This window comes from Carya illinoinensis, chromosome 13 (assembly GCF_018687715.1).
Source record: "Carya illinoinensis cultivar Pawnee chromosome 13, C.illinoinensisPawnee_v1, whole genome shotgun sequence".
NCBI lineage: Eukaryota > Viridiplantae > Streptophyta > Magnoliopsida > Fagales > Juglandaceae > Carya > Carya illinoinensis.
Genome location: NC_056764.1, coordinates 3,620,064 through 3,641,769, shown reverse-complemented (window position 1 = coordinate 3,641,769; position 21,706 = coordinate 3,620,064). Strand labels below are relative to the sequence as shown.

At 33.8% G+C, this 21,706-nt stretch overlaps 2 protein-coding genes and 2 non-coding genes across 4 annotated transcripts; 3 read left to right on the top strand and 1 right to left on the bottom strand.

Annotated features, from left to right (window-relative positions):
• The first annotated feature begins 5,637 nt into the window (after positions 1-5,637).
• On the top strand, positions 5,638-5,709 carry TRNAH-GUG. The gene has a single exon. It is a non-coding gene; the product is annotated as a tRNA-His (tRNA).
• A 5,043-nt stretch (positions 5,710-10,752) lies between these two features.
• LOC122291279 lies at positions 10,753-13,326 on the top strand. Its single transcript, XM_043098946.1, has 5 exons — positions 10,753-11,515; positions 12,033-12,154; positions 12,227-12,267; positions 12,357-12,455; positions 12,909-13,326. Exons 1-5 carry the CDS (start codon positions 10,936-10,938, stop codon positions 13,078-13,080), a joined length of 1,014 nt encoding a protein of 337 aa, XP_042954880.1. The 5' UTR covers positions 10,753-10,935; the 3' UTR covers positions 13,081-13,326.
• Positions 13,327-14,376: 1,050 nt separating this feature from the next.
• On the top strand, positions 14,377-14,459 carry TRNAL-UAA. Its single transcript has one exon. It is a non-coding gene; the product is annotated as a tRNA-Leu (tRNA).
• Positions 14,460-15,043: 584 nt separating this feature from the next.
• On the bottom strand, positions 15,044-21,523 carry LOC122291334 (glucomannan 4-beta-mannosyltransferase 9-like). The gene is made up of 9 exons (XM_043099013.1): positions 20,633-21,523; positions 20,394-20,492; positions 18,454-18,706; positions 17,725-17,835; positions 17,488-17,624; positions 16,831-16,944; positions 16,456-16,655; positions 15,965-16,159; positions 15,044-15,440 (listed from the first exon to the last, which is right to left on the bottom strand). The coding sequence occupies exons 1-9, from the start codon at positions 20,966-20,968 to the stop codon at positions 15,275-15,277; spliced, it is 1,611 nt and encodes a 536-aa protein (XP_042954947.1). The 5' UTR covers positions 20,969-21,523; the 3' UTR covers positions 15,044-15,274.
• Positions 21,524-21,706: the final 183 nt, after the last annotated feature.

Genomic DNA, 21,706 nt, shown 5'->3' with positions numbered 1-21,706 from the left:
TACTATATATTCACCCGTTGGGCTAATGTTATCCAAACAACAGTCTGTCAATAGTTAAGTGACACGTAGGCTTTCTACTACAACTATCTTGAACCAGCACTACTTCAGAAAATCCTTAGCCCCGTTCACACCCCACCTTGTGATATCATGCCCCTTCGCCCCCCCCCCCCCTTGCCGGAAGTTTAGCCTCTTGCGATCTTAGCCCCACGTAGTCCCTTCGCACCCCCTGGAAGCTCAGCCCTCTCTCGCTGTCTCAACCCCTTTCACATCTGACTCGCTTTCTATTTCTCCATTGTAAAAAGAGTTCAGGTTCTAAAAGTCTACACGTTGTCTGATTCCTCTCCGATGTTTCCATACCTGCCACGAAAAAGAAAAGAAACATGAATTTTATTTCTTGTCAATACCAAATGACTCTGCCTTATCAACTCAGAAATCCTAGAAGCAAAAATCAAGGAAAGAAGAATTTTGGAGACAGCAGATGCTGGATTTCCTCCTAAACTAAGGAGCAAAGATAAAATTGATTACAAGAAACATTAGGTTTTATTTTCTCCAGTTGAATCAAATAGCACACAAGAGGGAAATATTACATGAAGATGAAAGGATCAGAGTAGGTATTTGGATAAAATCAAGTTTCCCTTGAATGCTCTGAAAAAACGCCTAGGTAGAGGAAAGTCAAAGATGTAGATTTGCGAGTTGAAGAAAGTGGTCTCTGATCTAAAGTCAAAGTTACATATTTGCAAGTTGAAGAAAGGCTCGTGCGAAATCAAATTTGTCTCTTGCAAAGATAATATTTTGTGTGGTGGAGTCTATTAAAATTATTGTGTATTTCCTTATATGCCAACAAGTGAAAGGAGGGTTGCTCTTGGGCGATTAATAATCCGACCGCTTAGAAGCACCTCTGTTCACCATAATATAATTTTATTGCAGTGAAATAAAAAGTAGATTGGAATTTTAATTTTCGTTTATGGTTCATATACGCATGCTGTGTCATTCCATTAATAAATCAACGATAATCATTAAGAAATAAATAAATTAATTAAGACTTAATGCCTCGTTTGTTTATTCAAATTTAAACTATCTCATTACATAATTACAATTTTTTCAAATCTTAATACAAAATATAATAAACAATTCAACTTTTTCAAATCTTAAAACAAAATTAATATTAAAAAATATATTATAATAATATTTTATTTAACTTTTAACAAAATATTTCATCTCATCTAAACTGTGTATCCAAACGAAATTGACATGCGTATTCAAAGATGTACTGGAAATACATTAGTTATTAAGACCACGTTAATTACAAAGAAATTTATATATTGGAAAGCTCGAGATTCCAAACATAATAATTGACTTGTAATTTAATAATTTTCCTTTACGTATCAAATCAAAGATGTAACTTTTTTTTTTATAAATAAATGAAGTTGTTTTTTTTTTATAAAAAAAAAATGCGTATTCAATATATGATACATCAAATCATATATAGAAGATGATGTGCTCTAGATTTAAGTAAGATCGAGAAGCTGAATGACTTGCTTGGACTAGGCGTGTCGCGTGGGCTCAAATACAATGCTTCTAGCTTTTATTTTCTTGGAAGACTTCCTAACCACCTCATTCCTTCCTTTCCGACACGTCTTCTTTTCCATCTTTAATCCATCTTTGCTCTAACGTGATAAACATGATGCGTGGGCCAATCTTTCTTAACTTTATTTTCATGGACAGTAAGTTTTGTTTTCACCATCCCACTATATCATTTTATATAATTATTATAATTTTTTTTAATTATTTCATAAATTATAATAAATAATTTAATTTTTATAAATTTTAAAATAAAAATAATATTAAAAAATTATATTATAAAAGTATTGTATTTAACTTTTAATTTTTATTTCATCACATTTTATCTCATCTAATCTTTGTATTCAAAAGAGACTATATTATATTTTTTCTAAATATAATATGGTGAATTAAGAAGATTTCAAATTCCTATAATTTTTTTCGAGCAAATCATTTATTATCATTCATCTTTCCTTGGTATCATTAGATTTATGGTTTTTTACTTTTGATGTATATTATATGCTGCACAAAATGACATGCTAAAGTACAAAGCGGGAAATATTCATGGCATGTGGGGACGGTACTGTTGGCTGGCTTTAGCCAAAATATACATATGTCACCTATTTTTAAAGAATTTAATTACGTATAAGTAAAGTTATATAATAATTTATGAATTAATACTAATTAATTTATATTTAAAATTTAAATTGGTACTATTTTTAATAAAATCTATTATTTGACTAATCACATTAAATTAATATATATATTAATATCTAATTGTATTTGTAACTAGATTTTTCCATTCTCAAATATTACTCGGGTCGGCTTTAGCCAATATATAATATTGAGGGGCATATAGAAAATGATACATATTTTTTTAAAAAAAATTAAAAAAATTATTTATTTATATATCAGTTAAAATAAATTTTATAATTAAAATAATAAGTAAATTTTGTAAGTAGAATATTCATAATATAGAATATGTACGAATTGTGGTGCGTTATTTCAGTGCCTCGAATGCAAATTAACCGGGAATCGAGGAACGCACGCCAGCTTTAAGTAATTAGCATGCGGTTGGCCGGCCTGTGGTCATCATTGGGACACGTCACTTACATTAATAAAATTCGTCTCCTAACTTTCCATTGGCAGTCTTTCATGATTTCATCGAACGGTGATCACCATGTCGATTAATATTCAATGTAAATATATCGTGGATTTATGGCCGCATGAGGATTGGAATATTCTTGTGAATTTCTTAATTAATTAGGATCCATCTGATATATAAATTAATAATGCTAATCCCACTGCTGGATCTACCATTGGGAATTTTTTAATTTTTTTAACTTTGTGATTAAATAAGAATTTTTTAATAATATTATAAAAATTTTTTAAAAAAAATATAAAAGTGTTAAAAAAATAAATGTAAAACAAACACACCAAAATAATTAGGGGTAACTCCCAACGGCGTGGGTATAGTGCCTCCCTATATAAATATAAGGAATACTCCAATTAATTAATATTAATGACTATGTTAAGTACTCATGTTAATATGGATTATTTATATATATATATATATATATATATCATATATTCAATATCTGTAGTGGGAATAATATCACGCAAGCCTAATTTTTCGCGCTCTAAAATCCTTAAACTAATGGATAGTTCATGGTAAGAATCATGCATAAAATTAAAATTAGGTTTCGACCCTATCAAAGTTTTACCCATTTTGTTATTTTTTTTTTTAAAATAAAAATTTCTTCCCTTTTCTTTTCTCCTTCGTAGGTATATTAATAACTATAAACATTTTACTTATAATAAAAAAAAAAAAGAAACTGATCACATATGTAAAGATTATAAGTTTTGTTTAGATCGAGAAGTTCAAAACCTAATCAGCTTTCACTATTATATATGAAAAATATTATTTTTCACATTGAAGTTCGCAAGCGTCGCTTAATTTTTTAAAATAAAAAAATACAAAAAATATAGGATTTATATTGTGAAGATATCGGTACACGAATTTATTTATACATAATAAAACTCATTTTTATATACACATATATATGTTTGATTTTATGCAATCCACCTAGCTCTAGAACGTGCAAATTAACTAGACACAGCCGTTAATTAGCTTGGAACCTTAATTTTTACGTTTTTATGGAGTTGCCTGCCGATCGTGCTGGGTACGTACGTACGTGAGGTAGCTAGCTAGCTATAACCAATGCCTGGCCAGCTTACATTTATTATTGTCTCACCAATTGAGTGAAACTTTTAGAAAGATTAATTATTCAACGTCTTAGAATAAATAATTAGACTTATTTTTTGTTTTCCCCCAATTACCGGGCCGGTGGTGGTCTCAATTTATTCTGTTTTAATTTAAAGTAGCAGTAGTAGAGTACTGCATCTCTGTGGCACCATTAACGTCGGTCCACAGTTAATATATATGGACTCAAATTAAAGCATATATGTCATGTATATATATATATATGTATGTAGATTTGATTGATTATCGCGATCGAGGTCTAAATGCAATGGAGGAAAAGAAAATCAGTGCCCATGCAATTAGCTAGCGCTAGGCTTTACAGTACTGCACATGGAAATGATGTGATACTCGTGGGTATCTAGCTTTACTACCTTTATACCCTTGTCATATGATCCATAAATAAAATCATTCCGCCAACAACTTTAGTTAATTGAAAGCTAAGGTGCCGTACCATGCATGCATTTAGGGTTCTAATAAATCTCAACCCTACAAATCTTATGATCAACAAATTAATTTATATGAGATCAAAGCATCATTTTTAAAAAATAAATAAATAAATAAATAATAAAGATATTAGAATCGAATTAGGTCTCATAACAAAAGGACACATCATACACAACGTGTGAAGAGAGAAAGAATTAGTACTGTCGGCCTTTTACGTTTCTGCTTACAAGAAAGTCATGTAAAGATACAAAGCTGCATTCGTCGGGAGAAAAGCCCTAGCTTAAGCTATAAGTTATACAGATCAAGTTGTTAAAAAAACTGCATATGTTTATTCAAGTAGTAATGCATGGGGACCGGAGCTACAACCAGCGTTCTTAAACACATAGTACTTGTTCTTGTTCTTGACGTTGTTACTACTAGGAAACCTCAGTACTTCTTTATGGAGTTGGGTGAGCTATTTATATATAAAACCAATAGTACTGCCCTTAACATTTATCAGCATGATGCATATATATATATATATATATATATATATGACAAAGGCTTGTTCTTTATTTTCTTTGTCTTCTTGCCTTTTTATGACGTTGGGTCTCAATTAAATAATATTAATGGATATACCTACCTAATTGGGACCCGATGACAGTATATATAATATGCATTATATTATATATGCATCTGATCTATAATATTCTATGCCACCATCGATCAGTGACTACCGATCGTTATGGACAAATTAACAAAATTAAAGCGCCTTGCATAGATTTGATTTTGATTCTCAAAGCTGTACGTACGTACGTAGTCCGCTCATCCCTCCAAAAAAACCCTAAAAGACAAAAAGAAAAGAAGAGTACGGTCCAAGCTGCTAAAGGATCGACGCGGAAATGCATGATGAGAATCAACATTTCTTTTCTCATAAGCAATGGAGATTGTCGTGGGCCGGGGGCATTCAATCACAACATCTCATCCTTGATCAGATAATTATAACCGATATCTCATGTACGTGTGACTTAGGGCAGAAGCCATCGGCATGGGCCACCCTCTTATGTGCTTGCTAGCTAGCATCGATTCTAGTATTACTGACAAGAATCATATAAAGTGGGTCTCCATTTAGATATTAAAAATATTTTAGATCATTTTAAATATTAATAAAATAGTTTATAAATAATTATGAATAATAAAGAAATAATATGAAAACAATTATATATGTTCCCAAACACAGTCTAAACATTTCCTTCCCCTGTTCATCTCATCATGCATATATTAATATGGCCAGCAGAACAAAGTTTCTTCTCACCACCACATTGAAAGGGTGATAGCCCTGCCTATTTTTATTAGATAATTAAATCTTTGTGAGCGTCTCATACCAAGTTGTGGCTGTAGTTTAGTGGTAAGAATTCCACGTTGTGGCCGTGGAGACCTGGGCTCGAATCCCAGCAGCCACATTCTTTTTCATATTTTTAGATTGTATGTTCTTTTATACGTTCTATATCGTTCTATATGGTATAAGCATGAATTAGTACAGACCCATGAGTCATAGCATACCTTACCTGGGCTTGTGGGTGAAATTTGAAAACCCCAGACCCAAACCCTTCAGGTTTTCACATGGATTGGGCGGCTTCTTTGGGCCCCGACGTAACTCCAATATGGGGTCGATAGAAATAGAAATCAAATAAATATTAGTATTTTTATTATACTTTACTCGATGAATTCGAGAGAGCTAATGCTTGGTTCATTCGTTAAATTCAATTGAATCGGCTTTAATTGTCTACAGATTATCACTTCATTATCTGGTGAACTATAGATCTTAGATTCGAATTTCACTAAAATTATGTTAAGAAAATAAGATTTATATCCATTATCTATATCTACTAACATTATATTATCAAAAGGATTTACTACGTTAAAGGATTTGAAATTTTTTATTTTCTTATGATTTTCTTTTAAGTACTTTTTTAACATTCTTAATTATTAAGAAAAAATTAAAAAATATATATAATTTTATTAATAATAACTTCTTTAATCATTAAGTAAAAAAAAAAATAAAAAAAATGAAATACAAAAAGAATAGTAAATGAATAGTAAGATGGTTGTAGCTCTATCATTTTCCATCCTATGCAATGATCATTACCCATTTTTTTATTTAAAACATAAAAATTAAGGGTAGTAATAGACTAACAACCCAATCACAATTTATAGATAACTTAAAAAATAATAATATCTTTTATTATATTTAAACACCAAATAAAAAATAAAAGTAAAAATAAAAATAAAATAATATTATTATAGAAAAATGCTAGTATGCCAATAGCACTATCAATGGATTTTTAATCTTATTATTTAAAACAGATTACTAAAACTCGTTTTTTTTTATATTTTACATATTGATTTTTACAATATACCATACATAGCTTATTTATTATTTTTTCATATCATTTAAATATTATACTTTTTAAAAAATTTTATTCATTTCAAATATTTTTTTTTTCTAATTATCAATAATATCCTCAAAACTTTTGATATGAGCAATATCTTTCCATATACATTCTTATATAATTATCTTTTATTTTAAATTAATCTAAAAATAAAGAGAATAGCTTATATAATGAAAAGAATAGATTAAGCCAGTTTCCGATATTTTCTTTGGCGTCAAGTAAAGAAGAAAGTGTGAGAATGAAGGGTTTAAAATGAAAATAAATGACTTTTGAAAAAATGGAAAAAATCAACAGTAGGAGAGTGACTAATTTAAAATGTTTACAATGATAAATAGCTTTCTCTACTAGCAATTCTGTAACATAATGTAAATGAATGATAGAATACAAGATTCATTGTAGGACATTTTTGAGAGAATTTCTTTATAATTTAAAGAAAAATGTATTATAAAGCATTCATTGGAAGTGCTCTTTACCTCCTCATTTTGACCATTTATGTATTTAAAATTTGTTTATTTATTTAATGATTAATGAAGTAACTTTCAATATATTGATGTATTTAAAATATATATATATATATATTTAAAAATATTAAAAAATTGAAAAAAATGGAGATTTGTGCTAGGAGCGGCACATAGGGTTGTAATCGAGCCAAACTGAACTGATCTTTGGCTTGCTGACCTCAGCTAGACTAAAAATAGTCAAGCTAAATATTATTTTTATTTTTTACTTGTGCTCAACTCGATAGACTAAATTTTCAACTTGAAACCGTCCCACAAAAGAGTTCGAGTTGAACTGAGCCGAACTCGAGCTTGAGCTCGAATTGTTTATTTTTTTATTTTTTAAATAAGATTTAATAATTAAATAAAAAAAAGATCTAATATTGAATTTATACAACTAATATGTAGAACCTCTATTGAATTATAAAAAATTTATAAATAATTAATATCTAAATATTTATTCAAAATAACAATATATTATATGTTTGCATATATTATTAATACATAATATGATAACATATATCTATTTTGAATATAGTTCTCACATATTATTATATGAAATTATTAAATTTTATTAACTAATTATTATACAAATTATAAAATATACCTATGAAATATATTCATTATATAGACATAAGTAATTAGATTACATATTATATATTTAATTATAAAAGTTGTATAATTATATTATTAGTTAATACATATATATATATGTGTGACACCCCGTTTTTATGTGTATTTTTACTGAATGAATATTTTAATTTAATTAATATAATAGTTCTTTTATTTTAAATTATCGGATTTTAATTGGATTTTAATTGCTGTTGAATTTAAATTGCTGTTTAATTTATTTTAGCTTGTCTTTAGATTTAAAATTAAATAGTTTGTTTTTACTAGTTAATTATTATATTTTAGCTTTACGTTGTGTTTAAAATATTTTCTTAGTTTTATTACTTTTAAACTTATTTTCGTTGGATCAGTTGTTGGACTCCAGAGGTGAGGATTGAACCTCATTTCATTTCTTTTCTTTTTTTTTTCCCTTTTTCATTTTCTTTTATTCTTTTCTTTCCTTTCTTCTTTTTTTTTTTTTTTTCTTCCCGTTTTCCCCCTCTCCCCGTGCGTAGCTCTTCTCTTTTCTCCTTCCCGTCGCCTCCACTTTGACCGTCCAGTTCTCCGCCGTCCGGCCACCGTTTAGTGCACCGCCACCACCATTCTCTTCCCCTTCCACCATAGATCATCTCCACCAATTTTCAGAGCTATCGGACCAGCCGTTAGCCTTCGAGAGCCGCTGGAAGTCGCTGCACCTGCTCTGTTTTTGCTCCTGTCGCCGGTTGCTTTTGCAGCCCAGAACCGCCGCTCGCCGGCGGCGTGACCTACACCATCTACCCAGTTTTCTTCCCCTCTCATCGGTGAACACCCCCACCAAGTTTCACCTCCATCCGAGCCACCATTAGCCGCCACGAGCTCTTCCAAGCCATACGGTTTTTCACCGTTTCCGGCACCGTCGCACCACCTTCGGCCACCATCTTTTCACAGCTTCTTCCCCTACCTCTTGCCGACCTAAACCACCCATTTTCGGCCTCGATCCGTTTCCGGAGCAGTTCCCACGAGCTCAACTCCGTTCAGCCCCTTTTTGGCCTTCGACCGCCATTTCCACCACCACCCACGGCCAAAACTCATTTCCCTTAGCTTCATAAATACCTCAAGACCATTCCCTATCAATCCCGAGCCTTGGTTTGTCCCCGTTCAAAAGTGGGTATTTTAGAACCCACGGCCACAGTGTAAATTACACTGTTACGTTGTTTTTCCTCCGCTGTTTGCAAAGCCCCGAGCTTTCAAAAAATACCATATAGCGCTATAAGTATTTTCCAAACTCTACTTTTAGATTTAAATATATTTTGCTCTTATAATAAATTATTGCTGCTGGTTGGTTGATTCCGGACTGAGTCCGAGGAGTTCGGGAGTCGGATGGATTGAGGACGGAGTGCTTGCTTTGGTTGTTTGTGATTGCTTGATTTATTTGAGCCATGAGGCGTGAGTTGCATTTTGTGTATATGTGCATTTTATTTATTTGAGAAAATCCCGTTTTATTGGCGTAAATGGTTTTTGGGTGCGTGTGTCTCACGAGCCCAAGCCGGGATGGGTTATTATCTCGGTGGAGCTCATCTGGTCACTCGGGAGTGGATAAAACTGAGTGACATCCTCTGGGTTGTCATGGGTTGACGACCGGATCGCACGATACGGTAACGCTGTCGTGTCGACTCCGTGGTCCCTAGAGTAGCGGGGACTAGAGGATGGCCTAGCCAGGTACGCGCGGGGCGCGAGTCTGGACATCGCTCGTTTAGGTGTCACATGCGTAGTCGTTACCTACGGTGTGGCACAGAGCCAGGGTATGCGGGTGATCCATAGGGGAGATCATGGTGCATGCATAACTGGATTGTTTTTATGGTTTTCGGATGTGGGCCATTTTCTAGAAAAATGGCGATACTTGGTTTCTGAGGTTTTTGATCCATTTTCTGAGAAAATTGTGGTTTGGGCCATTATTTGAGATAATGACGAGATTTGGTTTTAAGGATATGTTTTTTGTGGGCCAAATGGGTTTTTGGCGTGCGTGTAAAAATCATGTTTTATGGCGCATGTGCATTGGTTTTTATTTTATGCATATTGTTTGAGTTTTATATGTTTTTATTTAGTGATGTTTGGAGTTTATTTATATATGAATAGATTTTAGTCGAGTCGACTTAACAAATCGACTCGAGTATAAATGAGCAGACTTTAACGAGATTTAGTTAAGTTAAGTCGAGTTTTGTTTAGTATGTTTCATTTATAAATTGAGCAGGTATTTAATTTCACGAATGAGTTTTTATTTTTACTAATCAAGTTCGATTAGAATTAATCGAATAAATATCAAACCAACTATCAAACAGATTAAATCATTTACAAATCTAACGGCACACTATCACCACCGTATTATTATGTTACAGTTTAAGGGACGTTTGACCCTCGTAAGGACGTCGCAAAATGGTTAGATGTGATACTATTCCATTGATAAAGACGAAACGGGGGGTGTAGTTCCTAATTCATCATCACCTTGGAAATAATGACTAAATGACATAGAGATCAAAAAAACAAAAAACAAAAATATTTGTTGTATTTATAAAAATAAATTATGACTTAATACGTTAACTATAACTGATTATGGCGAGTTTATAAATTTAATTTCGTTTGTTAACTAACCGTCTAACACGTGACCGGCTTACCAAATTAGCCTGCAGTCTGCACCGCCGCTGCTGCACGTGCAACTCGCCGGGAAGTTACAGCTGTCGAGTCCAATTAAACATGAAGATTTTCTCTATTTTTAATTCAAATTTAGATTTTTCTTTATCATTCAGATTTTTTAGATGAAAATTTTAAATTTTAAAATTAAATATTAAAATATTATATTTTAATATTATTATTATATTAAAATTTAAATAAAAATTTTATATTTGAAATAAGAATTACACGTAGCCAACAGTACCTAATAGTTTTAAGTAGAATGTTTATTTTTCTCCAAAATTATTTGCTTCGCTTTTCCGGTCGCAGGGAAAAGGCTGCGAGTCGGGTCGGCCACCAGAGAGCGTGGCTTTGAGATATATATAGTGGCATCGATGTTTCAGGGAGAGAATGGGTGCGTAGGTTAAGCACCAGTACACCCACCCAAGCGCATCGTACACTCGTCTACTTTGCTTTCTCTGTCATGCTCGCTGTACTGTGCGTGCGCCCCAAGCCTTGGATCCTCTCCTCGTCGTCCTCCTCCGTCCACGGCTCGCAGGCTCATCACTATCCGTACATCAGCCGGATACGCCGGAGTCCAATACATTTCGTTGGCTTCCGAGGAGACCGGCAGCCTCGGCACCACCACTCCAGTGCTTGTCGGCTTGGAGATTCGTTCGGCGGTGGTGCAGCGTCCATATGGCACGCGATCATGCCCTGCGGAGCCGCCGGTATACCGAGCGATCTCCTGCTCCGGCGGAAGGCGATGCTCAGGCGTGAGCGGAGTGGGGAGGGGTCGTGGAATGCCGCATGGGACGCACGCCCTGCCCGGTGGCTTCACCTGCCCGACTCGGCTTGGCTGCTCTTTGGCGTCTGCGCATGCCTCGCGCCGCTGGATTTGGCAATCGATGGCAATTCCGAGGCGGCAGTTTTGGAAGAAAAAATCGAAGCTTGCGATTCAATTGACTTAAACGCTTGCAAGAATAACGAACTCGTCGGTCACGATGTAATCGACTCAAACGCTAATTTGAACAATGATGGCTCTGCTGATTACAGGGTCACAGGTCTCTTGCATTCCATGCTAATACATGTCTTCATCTTTTGTTTAAATACTCGATTTTTTATTTTTGTCAAAAAGAAACTCGAGTTGATGAAAGTTATTCGATGAAGTTGATTTTTTTAGCTGGTTTCAGTTTCTTAAGGTTTGTTTTCAGCGTGAAGTTATGATAGTACGAATGAACTATTAGATATAATCATAACAGTATGAATCTATTTAATATAACTTATCAAAAAAAAAAAAAAATCTATTTAATATGGATGATTCGTATGAGTTTATATAAAACCTAATTTGATTAATAAGTTAATTTTAAATGTTGGAAGTCTATGTTCAAGTGTTATTAGTTTCTCTTAAATTGCAGTAAATAATAAATAACAGGAAATTCCACTGAATATTTGACATCGAATGAATATTCTCTGTGAAGAATGGATTTAAAAGTTTTCCAAGTGATTGTTCAATGTGGCGGAATTTTTTATAATAGTGAAGTACTTGTTCTATTTATGTTGTTGATGTTGTCATTACAGGGGTGCTGGCGGATGGTCGATGCCTATTTAGAGCATTAGCACATGGGGCTTGCTTGAGAATTGGGGAAGAAGCTCCTGATGAGAATCGTCAGAGAGAACTTGCTGACGAATTAAGAGCTCAGGTATGGCTAAAACCCATTTTTATTCGTTGAAATTGGAATAACCTTGATTTCTAACCAGGTATGGTATTGTAGGTTGTAGATGAGCTTTTGAAGAGGCGGGAGGAAACAGAATGGTAAGATTTGTGATAATTGGTTTCTTAGCGTGCATTGAATTGGTTAGTTCGCCAAATTGTGATTAATTTTCTTTCGGTAATATGTATAGGTTCATTGAAGGAGATTTTGATGCATATGTGAAGAGAATTCAACAACCCTATGTGTGGGGTGGAGAACCTGAATTGCTGATGGCTTCTCACGTTTTGAAGTGAGTTTCAGATTATTTTTTTTCCCTTTTTGCCCCAAGGATTTAATAGACCCTTTTCCAATCTTTTGACTAATATGATATCTAAAATCCATTGGCATGAGAACCTGAATCCTTTTTTTGATGATCATGCTTAGAGTTTTCACCGTTCATTCCATATAGAAAATGTTCATCCTTATGCCGAGCCCCCAGCCTGGGGAGTTGGGACAGTTAAATTGCTATCATTTACACTTCCATGAAATCATTCGCTGTTATTTGAGATTATATGTTACAATCGTGGGATTAAGAGTTCATAAATGGAAGGATGTGGAACTTGATAGTGTGTGAACATGATGGATCTCTGTCTCAACAATTGATCCACATTGAAACAGAACAACTTTACATAACATGTTGAAGCTGTGTAATCTATATACTTGTATTAAGCCCCGAATCTAATGCGCTCTATTTATACTTCAGGACTCCAATATCTGTCTTCATGTTAAATAGAAGCTCAGGTGGTTTGGTAAACATAGCAAAGTATGGTGAAGAATATCAAAAGGATGAAGAGAGCCTCATCAGTGTTCTGTTTCATGGGTATGGTCACTATGACCTATTGGAATCATTCTCAGAAGATACTTGCCTGAAATAAACGGGTATAAGTTGGGTACGATTTACAGAAATTTTACAAATAAGTGTGAACAATCTTCAGAAGATCTTACTTTTTCTTGGAGGATGTGTTTCCACCATTCAAGATACTACATCAAGTCAAGTAATTTGCTGCAATAATGTCAATTTAAGCGTTAGGCTTGTTCAATTTTGTAGGTTCTACTTCTTTGTTTTTCTTGAGAATTTCAAACTTCATCATACTCATCAAATTGGAGATGTTAATTTCTTAGCGTTTGAGTTGTTTTTGGTTTCGTAAAAGGTGGTATTAATGATCCTTTTATCTATTCACAACATTTAGGGGGTGGAATCCAGGATTGTGGCACTAGCCACTAGGTAGAAATACCTGATGTCGATCTTGTGAAGCATAAGGGCATTATAATTGCGAAGATTTTGGGTGGGCAAGGGAATTGTGGACAATGAAGCTGCTTGTCCTAGGCTGCCTTCTAGTTTTGCTTGGCCACTGAGAATTCTCATATGAGAATTTTGAATTTTAAGATTAAATATTAAAATATTATATTTTAATATTATTATTATTTTGAAATTTAAAAAAGTTAAGAAAAAGTTGAATTGTTTATTATATTTTATATGAGAATTTGATAAAGTTGTAATGATGAGATGAAAATTTTGTATTTGAGATAAAAAATTCAAATAGCCAAACAATACCTAAATGTCTTTTCAATTTTGATGATTTGATGTTGAGTTATTTATTTATTTATTTTTTTGATGTCGAGACCTCTCCAAGACAGGACTTTTGGACCCACTCCTACTGAGTAAATCCAGTCCTATACACTGCACCTTCGGAAGTTGAGTTATTTATTACATGAAGCTGAATACCAAACAGCCGATCCTACTTCTCTAAAGTGATTGATCAATTGAATATCTAAAGGATTGATTAATACATTAAGAACTTTTTTGAAGTCTTCTCATTACCTTTTTCTTACTGGTTAGGTGTCGTTTGTTTCTTGAATGGGAAAATTATGTTTATAAAATTAAATTAAATTGTACTCTCGTAGTACATGCTATGGAAGTTAAAGCCTTTGGATCAGCTGGGAAGAACCTCTACTCCCCCGCCACCTGCAACATGTTGCAGCGTGTCCTATTCAGAGAGTCGAAAACAAAAGAGAAATGGACTTTGCAGACTAGACGGTATTAGTTACTCCGAAATGTATTTTCTTTCTTGGTCACCTTTGGGCCATGGGGGATGCACTGAGTAAGAGATTTCACTAGAATTCATGCGTTGTTTATAATTTAATATTTATTGGAATCACACTATAGTCCAGCTGGTTTGCCCGAGAGGTTAAGGGGGAAGACTTAAGATCTTCTGCACACAAGTGCGCATGGGTTCGAACCCCATAGCCAGCATCATTCTCTAAAATTTTCCAAATTATTGATTTATCATATATGCCTGTGATTTTAAGAAGTGGTTTTGCCTCATTATTAGATTTTGTTCACTTTTACAAAACTCTCATGTCATTTTAATTATTACAACTTTTCAAATTTTCATATAAAATAAAATAAATAATTTAACTTTTTAAAATCCCAATACAAAAATAATATATTCTAATAATATTTTATTCAACTTATCTCATTTCATCTAAAACAAAAGAGGCAAATTTCTTAGTTGGATACTGTCCATTTATGAATTTTCCACTGCGGCGTGTCTTTCCCTTTGAAATTGAGAGTTGAGATCCATGGGATGGGATGTAGGACTTTTTCTAACATCGGAAATTTGAGAACAAAAAAACTAGGATTATAGATAGACAGTCTTGTGGAACTTTCAACTCTTATTCCAACTCCAAATAAATCCCCAAACAAATTCTCAACTCTCTGTTACAAACACTGAGCAAACGTATCTAGAAAATATGCACAATCTACTTCTGGTCAACAATACTTGCTTGTTGCATCCTTTCATTATATGAACTGCAAATAGATTTAAAAAAAAAAAAAAAATGTACCTTGAATTACACTTATACAACTTTGTTTTGACTACACCCACAAGTATGTAATTTTTGTATCAATAATTCTCCAATCAAAGAATGACCAGTCTTTGTTTTAATAATCTGAAACAGAAACTTTCTGAATAAAGAAGCCCCAGAAGAACCGTGTTTTCATCTTTTGTTGGGGAGAACAAAATAAATAGACTTGAGATTGATTATTCTTTGCCAAACGAGTTGCGGCTACGAGTTGGGGACAAAGGTGCCAACATAACCAACCCCTACAATGAAGAAGGCAATGGATTGGAGAAATAGGTATATGAAGTAGCGGTTCTTCCCATCAAAGGTAATATCATAGCACCCGCAGAAGAAGAGATAGGCTCCGACACCAAGCTCTAGCAAATGGATCCTGTTTTTGTGCAATCAATAAACAAATGTAAGCCTTCATATCTTCAATAGAAAACAGAAAAAGAGAAACAAATGTAAACCTCATATCCTTAATTTTCATGGTAGATGCAGCCATGCAGGGATTTAATGCTTTGCTTTTCATTTCTAGGCAAACTTTATAAATGGAGATGACATGTATCTTCCTGGATTCCAACTCAATGGTTGGAACTAACATGCGGACCTTAGAACAACCATTCTACTTCAAGTATTAAGCATATCACTTGATATTTTTCTCCTCTGTTTCTGTATACCTAAAACACAGGCATTACTACTAAAGCACCCTAGTGCTCTACTTTCGGCTGCTCACTTTTTACTTTCCAACTTGGGAGAGATCCTCAAAGAGGTACCTAAAACTCATTACAACTACTTTCGAATTGATATTATTCTGAGTACCCCAATATAGGGTTCACCTTGTTATTTGGACAAGTGTAATTCAAGAGATTTTAAAATGTCATGGTAGTGATTCATAATTACGGGTAATAATACCTTCCTCCAAGCTTGAAGCGCAGTTTCCTGGGAGCTTTGGTTCCTAATTTTGCCTTCAGAGCATCTCCCAATTTCTCAGTGACAACCCATTCATTTACTTTCCCTGCCTCAAGCAGACCTATTAATGTTGCCTTAGTCCGGTGCAGTGACATGACATTCTCGAAGAGGATCCAGAAGATCAGTAGGTGGAATGATCTGCAAGATGACATACAGTTAAACATGTTTAGAAATTATTAAAACTAGAATTGATAAGAAATGTCTATTAGGTTATCCTTCACATATAGCTAGTAGTTCTGACGGATTGCTAGAATAGGCCATGTTTGAACCAAGTTTGGACATAGCATGATCCCACAAAGTAATGACAGCCAATCCACAACCCATTGTAACCCTATTGGTTGGACTTGAGCAGGTCAGAATTTCTGGCAGACTAATGCAATCTACAACATTACGACTTGCTTGCTAAAAAAAGAGAATAATGAAACGAGAGAGACCTTGGAGTTCCAACCGCATTGAGGAGAGTAATGATAGAAGGAATGTAGACAGCACCCCACTTGGGAACTTCCACTTCAGGAACCAAGACTGTTGCCGGCAAAACGACACAGTAAAAGACGAATGTGACAATATGACCTACGATCTTACGGACAAAGAAAAAGCTGTAGATAACGTAAAACTTCTTCCACAGTGAGACTTTCTGCAATACATTGTTAAAAAAAATAGTAAGCAGTGAAATTCTCAACAAAGCAGACATTAGACCTAAAAACTGAAGTACAAAAAAAAAAAAAAAAAAAAAAAAAATCCTTGGCCTCACGTTTCTACATTAATTATCATTCTAAACGGAGCAGAAAACATTGAGAGAAGAAGCATACCTTGTTTCTTATAATTTCCATGGCCATTTTTCGGAAGAGATTAGCAGGGCCACAAGACCATCGGTGCTGCTGATAACGAAAGGCTTTCAAAGAACTAGGCAATTCACTTTTCACCTGAAATTTATAATCACATTTATGTTAGATCAATCTTGGAAAGCCAAATAATAGCAACTTAGTACAGGATAAGTCCAGAGATTTTTTAAACTTGTCATATATAAGTAACGACATAAGTAAATTATTAATTGAATAAAATAGGTAGAGCCAAAAACAAAGAGCTGCATTTTAATTACAGAACTAGAAACTAGGCGCAAAGGTTTCAACTGAATAACTTATTTCATGTGAGACAATTCTCATACTAAGCAAGATGATCTTGACTATTCCAGAATCAAGCCCCAGGTTCTTATCCACATTTCTTTTTTGTACATAAGCTGGTAGCAGAGTGCCAGGAGGTGGAGGCAGGATTAAGTAGTCTGGGAGAGGGCAATTGCAAGAGGATGCACGGGCAGAATGGGCATTGTGCTATTTCATCGAGGTAGAGAATTAGTCAATGAAATGTCTAGTGAAAAGCCCACTGCTAGAGGACAGAAATCAGTCAACCATTTAATTTCTCAAACTAAAACTAATTTTGTCTGCTTTGCAGGGTTACATTGTTAATACCTCGAGGTCACTAACATATACAAATTTCCAGCCTTTAAGGGTAGCTCGGACTGCCAAATCCATATCCTCCACTGTGGTGCGGTCCTTCCATCCTCCAGCTTCATTTAGCGCTGAAATTCTCCAGACACCAGCCGTCCCTGCATCAATTTCTCAATGTTATATGATTGAATCTCATATAGAAGCTTATTATGTAGAAAAATACCAAAAATGTCAGCTCTTTCGGTAAATATGGTTTACCATTGAAACCGAAGAAGGCATATGTTGAGGACCCCACTTCTTGCTCCACTGTGAAATGGTAATCCAGGGACATCTCTTGCATCCTTGTCATCAAGCATTCGTTAGCATTAACTGCAACAACATGTGGTCATCAGACTTCTCACCCAAAAGTTTACTGTTTAGGTTTTTCGCAAAATAATGAAAACTAATCCTTTCCTCCCGCGTTTCGTAGAGATTGTTCAGCAGAAACTGAAAAATTGAAGAGGAAGCCCTGCCAATTGATTCAAGTTGAGGTTTTATGATAGTATGATCAAGTAGTCAAAACATCATGGAGATTTTATGATAAGATTAAGCATTGTCTAAGGCGATATGGCTGAGTCTTCCATTCCGTTCATCCTAAGTTGCACACTCGGGCCAAAAATACTTTCAGAAACCGAACGAAAGGAATCCTTCATCGGCATAATTGAGAAGTATTTGGTCCATACAGAAATCTCACACAAGTTAGAAAAAGCACAAATTTATCATTTATTTGACAAACTAAATACACATGTAAGCAGCAATTCTATTGACCCTGTGCAATGTCCCAACCCCCAGGATGGTTTTCCAAAAACGAAGAAATGGAGATAATTTATTTATTTTTATAATGGCAAAGCAGCCATAAAATGTAGTTACTTTTATACGTATATATACAAAGACTATTGGGTCAACCAAGAAACAAGGATTAACAAAGCTTAATCAAGTTTAAATTACCGAATTTCCAGCGAGCTTGAACAAGAGCTATTTCTGGGTTGTGAGCAAGAAAAGGTATTGTACGCCATAGAAAATCAGGCTCAGGTTGGAAATCAGCATCAAAGATAGCGACGTAGTCGCACATTTTGACGTAGCCGTGCTTCATGCCTTCTCTAAGAGCCCCTGCTTTGTACCCATTTCTGTTGTCTCTGATCTCGTACTTGATGTTTATGCCTTTGCTTGCCCATCTTTGGCATTCTAGTTCTACCAGGTCCTGTTTCATTTCGGTCAAGAATTTAAGAGTTTTCCTAAGTATAAATACAGTTACGCACTAATTTATATATTAATATTGATTTATTTATACTTAAAATTTAAATTAATATTATTTTTAATAAAATTTACTTTTTGACCAATCACATCATATTAATGTACTAATCCAAAAAAAAACTGTCTACAAATGTTCTTTGGGGCGTAAAGTAAACTTGAACGGAAAAAGGTTTTTTTTTTAAAGTAATTTTACAATTTCTTTTTACAATCATCTCTACAATTTTGTTTGAAATGAGGTGTATTTTTTACGTAATAGCTTATAAAAATACCATAATTTTATATAGAAATATTTTCAATTTAAAATATATAGTAAAAAGGTTTATACATATATTATAAATTATAAAAATAAGAAATGATGCTATCAGTATTTTTTTTAAGTATAATGATCAGAGCTTATTACATCACCTTTTAAGAGATAGTAACGTCATTTTTTTTTTTATATATATGATATTAAATAAGATGGCCGAGGTTAGAGTAGTATGTTTTTTAAAAGGTATATACGTTTGAGCATGGTTACATACATAAAAAGATTAAACGGAAGTAAAATTATAAATTAACGTGACTTCATGTGACTTGTTAGATATATTTTACATTAAAAATAATTTTACAATTTGATATATTGCATCAAGCTACGTTAATTTGTAGATTTACTTTTGTTTAATCCCTATGTGAGTAAAGTATTTCTCATATCGTTTAAGTTGACTATAAAATATTATATTTTTATTTTTATTTTTTGAAAACAGTTATCACTAAACTTAGAGTAAAATATGGAATATTATTCAAAATCATAATTTTTATGTCAATACTAAGTGCAAAATATGAAAGCTGCCACATTTACATTAATAAACAATATATAATAACTATATATATATAAAGAAATTAGGGACGGTCTCCAAAAGATAAAGGTATAGTTTTGTCATTAATTCTACTTAGGGATATATAGATACGTTCTAATTTGTGATTTGCTTATAATTTAAATTATTGTATAAAACTTTATCTTTATTTTATAGTTCATTCTTCATTTTTATTTTTTTTTAAACGTTTTTAAGCATTTAAAAAAGTATACAAATTCACTAATAATAATTTTTATAACATTTGAAAAAATAAAATACATTGACAGTAACTTTGATCCATATACTTGAGGGTACCGACTAGCATTTTCCTTATTAAATTTAAGACTGGAATGAGGCAAAAATGCAGGCTCACATGATAGTGGTAAGGATCTATCATTCTTTAAGGAAAACGAATTCACATAGCAGACATACAAGTTAAGCTGGACTCTAGTAGTCAAGAGGCCATCTTTGAGATTAACAAGAGCCTTTTGAAAGACATTATGTGAGCTATTTGACTAGATCAAGCTGGTTTACATGTATTTCGATAGAGATAAAATGTTTTATACTGACTATTTTAGATTTAATTGCATTTTTCACGTATGTATCCTGTTTTGTTTTTTATTTCTATGCTTATTTTATTTTAATGCCTGCATTTATATTTTATGATTATATTTAACTTCTAGGTATTCGGTTGTAATTACGGTCTTCTTCTATTATAAGTGAGAGCTATCAATAAAATTAGAATACAGTCTTCTTCTTTAAAAATAAAAGAGAAAAAGAAAAATGAGTTTGATGCCGAACCTTGATGGCTGGGTCAGTTGAATCGTCAAGAACCTGAATTATTATCCGATCAGATGGCCAAGAAAGCCCAGATGCAGCTCCAATGGACAGCTGATACACCTACGTACATCAAGCAAGTTTAACTACTATATTATATCGATAAATTGATACTTATTAGATACAGAAACATCAAAGAAATTATAACTTATTGAATCAAAAGACACTAAAAAGTTGGAAGAATATTATATTATTTTACAAACCTCTTTCTCATTGTACATAGGAATTTGAATCAAAACCATGGGGTAAGCTGAATGGCCAAGCTCCACATCGTCCCTGAAAGGCTCCCATTTGTAACGCTTCTCCGGCTTTTGTCCAAACAACTTCACAAAAACAATGACGATGCCCATGTAAACTCGCTCTAAGAACAGCATTATCGACATGGCCAAGCACACAGCCAATGATAGTTTCAGCAGCGGCACAATCAGTGGTGCTTTGACTTGTTGCCAAATCAATCCAATTTGAGCTGTAATGTCAATATCGCGGGCGCCTTGGAACGTGTCGGGAAGTATGGTAGCGGTTGAGAGCCTGCCGTCCATTGCTCTACTTCTTGTATTATTTTTCTGTTTCTCTCTCTGTACGTGTGAGTGATCAGAGGGACAGATCGAGAAAGCTCAATTTATGTGAATCTGTAAAATACTGATCTGGATCGGTTATAAAGGGCTGTCTAGCTTTGCGAAAAGAACACGAATGTTTTATTTCGTACGAGCAGTTAGCTAGCTTTTTTGGTTGAATTGCTGTGATTTTTGCTTCTGAGTTACGCCAAGGTAATAAGTGAGAGATCGAGCTGGTGGACTGTTAGTGGAATCGATCATAGCAATTCTGCGGCAGAAGCAGACCCACTGGCTTCATGACCACGGAAGATAGAAGTTTGAGATATCCAGTTTAGAATATACTCAAACGTACTCACCCTAGATAGACCTCAAAGCAAGGCACTACAGATCAGAAAAACTAAGAATGCATGTGACACGAAAGAATATCCTCTTCTATCTATCTGCCTCTGCGGTTTCTTCACGGAGGAGAGAGGCCGGAGAGAATTAGCGCCTAGCTAGCTAGAGGGCAGCAGGCAAGTTTGGTTATAATGAAATTGCTTGGGTTTTGCTGTCTGGGTGTCTCTCTTATATATGCATGCTGCTATATATATATATATATATATCTCTCTTCTGAGAGAGCCCCAGTACTGTTGAAGCCGAAAGTGTATGTTTATGATTATCATATAAGAAAATTCAAAACAAGATTGGTCAAAGAGAAAGAGACTGTCTATCCGAAACTAGGTT